General features: G+C 44.9%; 1 protein-coding gene across 9 annotated transcripts in view; it reads left to right on the forward strand.

Moving 5' to 3' along the window:
• The window catches only part of KIAA1217 (KIAA1217 ortholog), a 609,023-nt gene that overhangs the window by 202,001 nt on the left and 394,934 nt on the right, over window positions 1-12,088 (forward strand). For all 9 annotated transcript variants that reach the window (XM_089693772.1, XM_089693774.1, XM_089693764.1 and 6 more), the window contains exon 2: window positions 7,898-8,172. In XM_089693772.1, coding sequence (XP_089549898.1) covers window positions 7,898-8,172 — 275 coding nt within the window. The remainder of the gene's footprint in view (window positions 1-7,897; window positions 8,173-12,088) is intronic.

Below are 12,088 nucleotides of genomic sequence, written 5' to 3' on the forward strand. Positions count from 1 at the left end.
ATTATTTGCCATGTAGAAATATTATTTCTGCCAAAAACAGTGATTGATCAGGTTAGTGATGTCTGACTGCTGTTATTTTGAACACAATTGTAAGAGTGCTCCAGACCAGTCATATGATCTAGTGTATATGAACCTAGTGTTATTACTACTAGACCCCCTGTTTCAGCACGTGATGAAGATGTAGCAATGAATGGGAAGGGAGGATTTCGAATTTTCATTTAGACCCTGAAATCTGAGAGGATGGAAAAGATTGAGGAGCCACTGAGAACAGAATCGTTAGCTGGCTAATAAAGGGTAAACGTTGATTCCTTGCAAAGATGGCCCACTATTCCGTGACAACCTCTATGTACAACACTGGTGACTAGTAGTGGACTGACTATGCTGACAGCTCTCCTGCTACTCTCCCTGCTGACAGTAAGGAGTTTGCCGTTGGGCCCCCATCAAAATTTTGTCATGTGGCCCATGATCTGTAGTTATGTCCTTGCATATGGGTCCACTTTAATAGAACTGCAGGCTTTTAAATGAGGCATGCCATTAACTCAGCAACAGGAACTTTTAAAATCGACATAAACATTACTTGGTGCTCCCCCAGGCAGAAGTGTTTAGGATTCCTGGGTCGTGTGTCCCGTCTGTGTACAGTAATGCAGTGTATGCGCCACTGGGTGTGTTTTGTCAACGTGGGTGTATTTAGATATTTCTAAAACAGAGGCATTAACACACTTTATAGGCTTGTCTGTGTGTCTGTGCTCAGTGATCCTTGAACTGAACTGTTTATTAGTTTAGTCCGATTTCCTTGTGATCAGACTAGAAGTAATGGCCGAATAATCCTGAAAGCTTCAATATATGCCCTTTGCACACAGCTGTATAGTATTTATGCAGGATCAGGCTGTCAGTAATCCCTGGTTCACACTGATGATACTTGTCATGAGATTTGATCATTCAAATCGCATGACAATCGCATTCAAGGAACCGTTCTAATCATAAAGTTTGTACAAAACAAACAAACAAAAACAAAACAAAAAAAAAAGGGAGCCATGTGAGGCACTAATTCTCACACCACACTGCCCCCTACTGCAATCGGGAACAGAGAGCTGCCAGGGCAGTAGTACTCCACCAGCTCCCTATCCCCGTGTGGATTACCCTTTAGAAAAATATGTACAGAAATTCCCAGAACATTCATTTGTCATTTGAAATATTTCATTTGCTTTAAAGCAAATGAAAGCAAATATTTAAACATTTGATTTTGGTAATGAATGGACTTTACCAAACAAACACCACACATGCTATTAGAAATTTGTTCACTCGAGAAAAATTTTTCATCCCACTCCTTCAAATTTTCTCATCACTGTGGTAGAAAGCGAACATTGATTTGACCCCCACTAATGATCAGAAAAATGAACAAACTTTCTTTCCTAAGACTTTTCTACCCAGCTATGGCCAGCTTTAGGTAAAACACTTAGTTTGATTCATCCCCTACACCACTGTATGGGGCGAGCTTCCAGTACTGAAACTTAAGCTGGACATAGATGGATCGAATGTTGACCAGTTCAGCAGGGACCGATTGAGATTTGATCCATCTATGGACGAAGTCAGAGTCGCACCGATTTGGAAAGTAGGTCCTGCACCACTTGCATAGACATCTGTGCATGAAGTTTCACTGATATCTGCAACGTCACACCTGAAGACGCATTGGCATGGGAATTTGAAATTGTGCGACTTTGAGTGAAGTTGCACGATTTCTAATTCGCATGCACTGTGAACAGGGGCTAAAAAAGTCATACTGTTCATATGAACATACGCACGCTTCCTATTAGAAGGCAGCTATGTTTATTCTTCATGGCCCCTTTGTATGTAGGAACATAGCCACCCATTTTTACCTGCTTCCAAGGTGGACTATGGGCTATGCTCTATCGGATCTGTAGTGTACATAGAGCAGTGCACAGGGCTGCAACTAATGTTTACTGCTCATTCCTGACAAACAGAAGTGAGAGGGGGAAGGAGAGGTTCGGGAGCTCACAGAGAACATTACAAGAATTAAAAAAAAAACAATAGGAAGCAATTTCATGAAAACTAGATTACAGGGTCATTGGATATCTATGGATGCTTTTTGGACAATAAGGATATTGTTAAGCCCTGGTTCACACCAAATGTGATTTAAAAATGGTGCGATTTGGTCCCCGATTTCAAAGTAGTGCTGATATAGACACAGGTGCGATTTCAGTGCCATTTACTTTATAGTCTATGAGAGTTAAAGTGATACTAAAGTTTTGTTTTTCATTTAACCGCTTTACTGCCGCCCTATAGCAGAAGTACTGCTACAGGGCGGTAGCGGTGCGCCAAGTTATGTATACATACGTCATGTATATATACGTTATTTTGCATTTCCGGGTAGGGGGCGCGCGTCCTTTGATCGCCCCGGATGTTAACCCCTTCCTGCCCAGTGTCTTAATACAGTGTCAGTCCTTTTTATTAGCACTGATCACTGTATTAGTGACACCAAGTCAGTTCCCCCCAGTGTCAGAATGCCCACCACAGTCCCGCAGTCCTGCTATAGGTTGCTGATCGCCGCCATTACTAGTAAAAAAAAAAAAAAAAAAGCCCAGTATATATACCATCATTTGTAAATGCTATAACATTCACGTAAACCAATTAATTTAAACGTCTTGGGATTTTTTTGTAGCAGAATACATTTTGGCCTAAATTTACTATGAAATTGTATTTTATTATTTTTTTTACTGGACATGTTTAATAGCAAAAAGTAAAAAATTCTTAAAATTGTCGGTCTTTTTCTTTAATATTGCAAAAAATAAAAACCGCACAGGCGATCATATACCACCGAAATAAAGCTCTATTTGCGGGAAAAAAAGGACGTAAACTTAATTTGGGTGCAGTGTTGCATGACCTCGCAATTGTCAGTTACAATAACGCAGTGCCGTAATGCAAAAAATGGCCTGGTCAGGAAGGGGGGTAAATCCTCTGGAGGACAAGTGGTTAAAAAAAATAAGCATGTTATACGTACCTGCTCTGTGCAGTAGTTTTGCACAGAGCAGCCCTGATCTTCTGACGCTCCTGGCCCCTCTCTCCTGTCGGGTGCCCCCATAGCAAGAAGCTTGCTATGGGGATACCTAAGCAGGCACACTTTCGAGCCATGGCTCAGCCTCGCCCCCCCCCTCCCTCTCCTGATTGGCTCACTGCCTGTGATTGACAGCAGCAGGAGCCAATGTCTGCCTCAACCAAGCAGGAGTGAGAGTCCCTGGAGAACCAAGGCTCTCGTGGACATCGCTGGATCTAGAGCAGGGGTCTCCACACTTTCTAAACAAAGGGCCAGTTTACTATCCTTCAGATGTTAGGGGCGCCGGAAGTTGGTGTGAATGGAACAGTACTCCATCATTGGTAGTGGGAGAAATCACACCCCACCATTGGTGTCAGTAGGAGGAATAATGCCCAATCATCGGTACCATTGGGAGGTATAGTGCTCCATTATTGGTGTCAGTAGGGGGAATATTGCCCAGTCATTGGTACCATTGGGAGGTATAGTGCCCCATTATTGGTGTCAGTAGGAGGAATAATCCCAGTCATTGGTACCATTGGGAGGTATAGTGCCCCATTATTGGTGTCAGTAGGAGGAATAATGCCCAGTTGTTGGTACCATTGGGAGGTATAGAGCCCCATTATTGGTGTCAGTAGGAGGAATAATGCCCAGTCGTTGGTACCATTGGGAGGTATAGAGCCCCATTATTGGTGTCAGTAGGAGGAATAATGCCCAGTCATTGGTACCATTGGGAGGTATAGTGCCCCATTATTGGTGTCAGTAGGAGGAATAATGTCTTATATCAGTGGGAGGAACAGTGCGCCAAGGGCCGGATAAAGGTAAGGAAAGGACTGCATCTGGCCCCCGGGCCGCAGTTTGGAGACCACTGATCTAGAGGGTGCTCAGGTAAGTGTTAGGGGTCCTGGAGGGGGGGGGGGGGCTGCTGCACACAGAAGGTTTTTTACCTCATGCATAGCCTCTACAACCACTTTAAATCACACTAAAGAGGTGAAAAAGTAATGCAGGACCTATTTTTCAGGTCGCGCTACTTGAAATCGCACCTATTAAGACAGTGCCATAAAAATACATTACATGCGACTTCAGGTGCGATTTGTAAATTGCATGTCGCACCTGAAGTCGCAGCAGTGTGAACCATGGCTTAGTGTCAGTTTTTTACTACATAAAGTGGCTTCTTAGTGGCCACCTCCATCCTTTACTATTCACGGCAGTTGCAAATCTCACAGCAAATCAGCAAAGCCGCCCTTCGCACATGGCTCGACTAATAGACATGCTGCGAAGTCCATATGATATTTCCTTCACAGTTGGCTGATCTATTCCCTGATTTTCCACATAATTAAGTGACTGAGGATTGTCACTGCAGGAAACGTCAGCTAAAATCTAGCAGCACATTCCAGGGATTCCTTACGGCTGGGCTCTGTTATGGAAAGCGCCATGCAAAAATAATGAGAGTGTAGGAAGGCACAAAAGCAACAAGTCAGCAAAAAAACTAATATAAGGAAACAATAATAATAGTAGTAATAAAAGTGCTGCATTATTAAAGAGGTTTATGAAGGCACACACAAGTCATTACCAGAAAGTTGTAATGCTATTCATGATAATAAAAGTAATAGGCCTGATTAATTCAAATACTTGATATACGCATTGTCTAGATCAGCGTTTTTCAAGAGGGATGCCGTTTTGGTTCTGCTGAGGTCCACAAATATATTATGTCCCATATTTTCACACCATGGAATGGGTTGCCTTGATGTGGGTGGGACACTCAACAGCATTATAACAACAAATGATGGTCTGGTCTAGGACCAAGATGCACATTGTTGTTCGTTGCTATGGTGCTGGAGACTGGCCTGCCTGCACCATAGCAATGCTTGACGCTGATCCAGAGCAGGCAGCATGTAGATCTGCCCCTAGAAAACAGGAAAGAAGAGACGTGCACCTTTGTCCAAACCTGTTCTCTGCCATTCTGCAGGAGCTGTAAGTTTGGGAAAAGGGGACACTTTGATGGGGGACTCTAATATTATGAGGATACTCCGCTGTGATGGGGGGGGGGGTCTTTCTTGTACAGGGGGGACTGATATGAGGACTTGTGATGTGATTGGTGGGGGGACTCTGATGTGATATGAGGACCTGTGATGTGATGGGGGGGGGGGGGGACTGTGATGTGATATGAGGACCTGTGATGTGATGGAGGGGGGACTCTGATGTGATATGAGGACCTGTGATGTGATGGGGGGGACTGTGATGTGATATGAGGACCTGTGATGTGATGGAGGGGGGACTCTGATGTGATATGAGGACCTGTGATGTGATGGGTGGGGGGACTCTGATGTGATATGAGGACCTGTGATGTGATGGAGGGGGGACTCTGATGTGATATGAGGACCTGTGATGTGATGGAGGGGGGACTCTGCTGTGATATGAGGACCTGTGATGTGATGGGTGGGGGGACTGTGATGTGATATGAGGACCTGTGATGTGATGGAGGGGGGACTCTGATGTGATATGAGGACCTGTGATGTGATGGAGGGGGGACTCTGATGTGATATGGGGAGACTGTGATGTGATGGGGAGGGGGGACTCTGATGTGATATGAGGACCTGTGATGGGGAGGAGGGACTCTGGTGTGATATAGGGGAGACTGTGATGTGATGGGGGAGGGGACTCTGATGTAATAGAAGGGGACTGTGATGTGAGGGTAGGGAGACTGTGATGTGATATGAGGACCTGTGATGTGATGGGGGGGGGCAGGGGGACTCTGATGTGATATGAGGACCTGTGATGTGATGGAGGGGGGACTCTAAAATGATATGAGGACCTGTGATGTGATGGGGGGGGGCTTTGATGTGATATGGGAGACTGTGATGTGATGGGGAGGGGGGACTCTGATGTGATATGAGGACCTGTGATGTGATGGGGGGGCGGGGGGACTCTGATGTGTTATGAGGACCTGTGATGTGATGGAGGGGGGACTCTGATGTGATATGAGGACCTGTGATGTGATGGAGGGGAGACTCTGATGTGATATGGGGAGACTGTGATGTGATGGGGAGGGGGGATTCTGATGTGATATAGGGGAGACTGTGACTGTGATGGGGGAGGGGACTCTGATGTGATAGAAGGGGACTCTGATGTGAGGGTAGGGAGACTGTGATGTCAGTTTCATCAAGGTAGTTGTACTTGGCTAAGGTTTCCCATTGATAATAGGTAACTTTTACATTTTTTACATTAGACTGGGGTGACTCAAGATTTTGCATTTTTTAAAGGGTTGAGAATTGCTGGTCAGAGGAGAATGGGCAGCCTGGTTGCTGCAACATTCAGATGGGGTCAGAATTTGGAGTAAACAACATAAAACCATGGATCCATCCTGCCTTGTATCAATGGTTCAGGCTGGTGGTGGTGTCATGGTGTGGGGGAGATTTTCTTGGCACTAACAAGGTGTACCTAATAAAGTGGCCGGTGAATACAAGTCCACAATTTCTCATGTCCCTCTCAGTCTATTATATACTGTAACAGCTATTTTCCCTGACAACTCCTCTGGTCCTAGTAGAAGATGGAGTTTCTTTTTCTCTATTATGGTGGTGATCTTGGATGAGCGGAGAACCTCTGGAAGTAGGTGTCCCTCACTGCTGAGTACTTGGGGCACCATAACTGGAAGTGAGCCTCAACGGGGCCCACCGATCACAGCACTGGCTGTCTACTCTCCCTGGGGGTGTAGGTCTGTCAGTGCCTCCCTGATTCCATTCCCAGGCCGTGTACCCTCAGTCTGTACCAGCGGCGGACTGACAACTCATGGGGCCCCCTGGCAATAGGGGATCATGGGGCCCCTGTGTCCTTGCCCAAGCTCAAAAAAGCCTATGAAAAAGGTACCAGGGGCATCTCATGGGGCCCCCTACTGACCCCGGGCCCTCGGGCAGTGCCCGATTTTCCAAATGGTCAGTCAGCCCCTGGTCTGTACACTCTCAGGATCTGTCTTTAGGGTCTTGTATCATCTGCAGGCCTAGAACCAGTTTTTAGTCTCTTCTTATCTCTGTATATTTAAATACGCCTTTCATAACTTGACTTCATGTATTCAGACTTCCACAAGTGCAGGAAACAAATTCACCCTAATTCACTTTCAGCTATTAAAGTGGTTGTAAACCTCAGACATAAAATATAAACAAGGCATATCTCTCTATAGTGTGTACTTGTCTTAATCCAGAGCACTAAGTGTTATTTCTTTTCTTCTGCTTCATTCCTCTGCTATCAATATGAACCACTTCTGACAAGTTTTCTTGACACCAAGAGAAAAATGGTGACGGGAGGGAGCTCCAGTAGATTGAAAGCCTCAGCTTTGTTCCTGTGTGCTGTGTGAGGAGGAGTGTGTCTCTTCCCTCCAATCAGCTTTCAGTGCTCTCCTCACTGGGGTATGCATAGTGCAATTTCAGCTCTCCGCCCCCTTTTTTCTGAACTTTCAAACAAGCTTTATAAATTCAGCACTTTGAACGGATGTAGTGAAGAGAGGGCTGCAGATAGACAGGTACAGATATGTTGGAGGATTTGTTTAATTTTTGTATTACCTGAGGCCAGTAACTTCACTGGATATATGTCAGGGTTTACAACCACTGTAGGTAAAAATGCAAAGTGAAAATCTCTGTAAAGACAAGTTTTTCTGAGTGAACTTTGCAATCAAAGTTAGCTGTTGGACATGCAAACTGAAAAAATACACAAGGTGCAATAGAAATATGTTTATAAAATGCAAATGTCACCTCCAGTCATAATGTCTGTCAGCCTTCTACATAGCCATATAAAGGAAAGCTTTGCTTTGTATACTGTCCGCTAATGTTATCGTATGCTTTACATATTTTTCAGGTCAGACGAAAAAAAGTTCATTCGGCGGCTCATTAGATGAAACAGAATGTCATCAGTCTAAAGAGAACCTGTCTAATGGAAACATCCCACCTAAAGCTGTACGGAATATTCCCCGGAGACACACAGTAGGTGGGCCGCGCAGTTCAAAAGAGATCCTGGGAATGCAGACCTCCGAGATGGATAGGAAGAGGGAGGCATTTCTGGAGCATCTGAAATACAAATACCCTCATCATGCCACAGCAATAATGGGTCACCAGGAGCGCCTAAGAGAACAGGTAGGACAATGACTCTTCTTGTCTTTAGTGTTGAAGATATGGCAATATCTAGGGACAGCAATATAAATATCTGGGCCCTATAACAAATGTATTACAAGAGGGGCATTCTCTGTATGATAATGATATCATTAAGGGTGCGGATCATCGAGGGTGAGCTTTCCTATTGTTTCTCGCTGGGTAACCAGCGGTCCCCAAGAGGAAGGGAGATTATGCTTTATTTGAGTTACTCAACCTGTGAGATGCTGCATTTAGTAAACCACTTTTTACCAACTCACTAATCGGGTGAAGTAAATATTCACCCAGCAAAGCGATTCATTTTCAGTTATTTGCTCATCATTCGTTTTATTGTATTTTGAAGTTCTCCATAGAGTGTGTAACAATTTTGGGTGATGAATATTTATGCTACCCCCCCCCCCCCCCCCCCGTCAACCACTAAGAGGTTCATGACCAGTAATGAATGCTGGGTGAGGATATAAATATTTGAGGAGTGGCCTGGTGAGGTCCCTTCCCCCCCTGGGCTGCAGCCTGGGGAGGTGTATGTGCTGCCCTGCCTGGTTGGGGAGGGTACAGCACTCAAGGGGGAGAAACAGGGAAAGAAGTCCTGCTGGAAAGGATCTGCCTTGAGGGGTTCCTGGTACTCCGTTGGATGGAGGAAAAGTGTGGTGGAGTCTGTTGGACATATCTGAAGCCCTAACCTTATGAGCCGGAGCAACAAATATTTGAAAGTTCTGTACTGTGGCCATGGATCCTCCCTGTAAAATGTCTGCCCACCCCCTGCATTGGGGGTTTACTTTTCCCAGCCATGGGGGTGCTACAAATGCAAAATCATAATCACTGTACACAGGACTTTTTTTCCTCAGAGAATGGGTACAGGAACTCCCCCCTTCAGAGTTGCCTCTTGTCTCCGCCCCTACTCACCTCTGAGCACCTCCCCTTGGTTCCACCCCCTACCCACCTCCCAGTGCCACCCCTTGGTTCCACCCCCTACCCACCTCCCAGTGCCACCCCTTGGTTCTACCCCCTACCCACCTCCCAGTGCCACCCCTTGGTTCTACCCCCTACCCACCTCCCAGTGCCACCCCTTGGTTCTACCCCCTACCCACCTCCCAGTGCCACCCCTTGGTTCTACCCCCTACCCACCTCCCAGTGCCACCCCTTGGTTCCACCCCCTACCCACCTACAGTGCCACCCTTTTTAGAGAATACAGAACCATGTATTATTTTGTGGTGTTACAGAATTTGGTAACGATAACATGAAAAGCAGTAAAATAAATATCCTGCAGCCAGCAACAACAGTCCCCCACCCCAGCAACAACAGATTCCCACACAACAATAGACCCAACCCAGCAACAATGAACCCACCTGAAACAAAATACCACCCCAGGAACAATAGACTCCCAGCAGCCAGCATCAATAATCCCCTCCCTCAACAGTAAATCCCTCCCAGAAACAATTGACCCTCCGAGCAGGATAAGACCCCTCCAATCAACAATAGATCTCCCACCAGCAACAGACCTCCCCAGCAACAATAGACCCCCACGCAAAAAGAGATCACCAGCAACAATAGATTCCTCAGTAGTCAGCATCAATACGCCCTTCGCTACACCCCAGCACCCCTTGCCTTTACAGACATTCAATACTGGAGATGCGGGAACTACATTATCTTGCATTTCCGCTGAAAAAAAAAAGCCCTGACTGTATGTACATGTTCTGTTGTCAGCATTGGAAAAAGATAACAGCAGTTAGAGCACAGACAGAAATCTGCTTACCCAGAACAACCAATCAGAAACGGTGTATTCCAAAGTAGACATTATGTAGCTAGAAGAAGAGATAGTGCAGCGGCCTCGTGCATTACCATAAAAACTATTTATTACAAATATAAAGAATTCCAATATACTCACTGGTAATTATATTCAGACACATCAAAGAAATCCAGTAACCAATCCAATGGCAATACTGAAATGATGCCATCAGCTAGGAGTGAGGCTTATGCGTTTCAAGGGCATCACCCTCTTCATCAGAGCCAACTCTGACCAAAGCCCAATTGCTAAAATCCCATATAATCCTCACTGTGTTAGTGTTTTTTCAAAAGAAATTTTTAATAATGTGAAATCTGCTAAAATAATACCTGGCAATCCTGTCACTAAAGTGGTTGTAAACCTCAGATATGAAATATGAACAAAGTACATCCATCTATATTGTGTACTTGTCTCAATTAAAATCACTAAGTATCATTTCTGTCTGGTGCTTTGTTTCTCTGCTATCTGCATGAATCATTTCTGACAAGTTTTCCTGACACCAAGAGAAAAATGGTGACAGGGAGGGACCTCCAGCAGATTGACAGTCTCAGCTCTGTTGCTTTGTACTGGAGACGGAGAGGGGTATGTCTCTTCCTTCCAATCAACTCTCAGAGCTTTCCTCACTGAGCTCTGCAGTTTGCAGTTTCAGCTCTCCCTTTTTTCTGAACACCCAGACAAGCTTTATAAATTCAGCACTTAGATAAGAGAAGACTGCAGATAAACAGGTAAAACTTGAGTAGGAGGATTTGTTTCATCTCTGTGTATCACCTGAGGCCGGTCACTGCACTGGGTATATATAAGGGTTTAAAACTTTAACCTCTTCACGCCAAGCGTACACAAATACGCGACCTCTCAGCGGTTGGGCCTTGTCACCGAGCTGCCGCATATTTGTACCACCATTTGTAAACAGTACATTGCATTCCCAGCACGTGTCGGCGTCCCACAGAAAGGTCTCAATTTCTCCTTGTGATTGGGACCTTTCCGATCATGTGGCCACCATGACAGCCAATCACGGCAGTCACATGACCCTTAACCCTGCTTCACCTCCTGGCATCAAAAACCACTTAAAGGGTAGGGAGGCGCCAGCGCGAAGGGGTTAAGGCACTTCATGTTGGAGGGTGACAACTCTTACTTCCCATCTCCCAGTTGTCCTGCGTAGTCACTGCGGCTGTTTTAACACAAACTACTCAAAACAGGGCTGGCTGTTGTTGCAGTTGGTCACAACCTGCAGCCATTGCCGTAGTTAATGTAGAAGGGAAGTGGCTGCGAAAAAGGAACAGACGGTGAAAGCAAATTTCAGTTACCAAAAAAATGGCAGTTGTTTTGATACATAGAGCTACCAGGGTTTACATCTACTTACTGTAAACGTATGTGAAATCTAATTAGTCCCTCCACAAGGAACCTTGCATACACACACATTTGTCTGTCTCACAAAAGATCAAATGGTAAAAAAAGAGAAAATACAAAATCTATTATAAACCACATAGAGACAGAAATGGATTGTGTTAACGATTAACCATATGTCTAGTCATGAGCAAAGAGCTCCGTCTTGCTGACGGGGTGACAAATGAATTTGAGAAGCTTTTCTAAACATGCCATCAATTTCAGTTTTCCTTTTCATGCTTGCTATGAGAAGATGGTGTAGGCAGAGTTGGGTTTTATTTCTACTTTGCTATGCTATTTATTAAAGCGGTATTAAACCTAAAACCAAAAATGTATTTTATTGCAGCATACCAATCATTAGATGTGGCGGCTACATTCGTTTTCTTTTTTTGGGGTTGTCTCCCTCTGTTTTCACCTGGTGACCATTAACACACCTCCTGTATTAGAATGCCCCTATTCCGGATGAAGGTGCACAGGGGCACCTTTGGACAGCCTGGGGTGGAGGGGAGGGTTAGATGTACTAGCAGATTTATATACACTAACAAATTGAAGGTAGACTTCAGCTCACACTGCAGCAACAGTTTTTTTTTCCTTTTGGGATAAAGGTTTTATATAAATAGATAAAAGTTGATAAGCACCCCTGTCAGTAGTCAATGGTTTATCTCAATTCCCTAACTGCTACATCTGCAAGACAGCTTGTTCTGTTAAAAAAAACAGACTTCCTGGCCAGATCAC

The sequence above is a fragment of the Staurois parvus genome, unplaced genomic scaffold (assembly GCF_062004578.1).
Source record: "Staurois parvus isolate SC_StPar_1 unplaced genomic scaffold, SC_StPar_1.0 ptg000636l, whole genome shotgun sequence".
Taxonomy (NCBI): Eukaryota; Metazoa; Chordata; class Amphibia; order Anura; family Ranidae; genus Staurois; species Staurois parvus.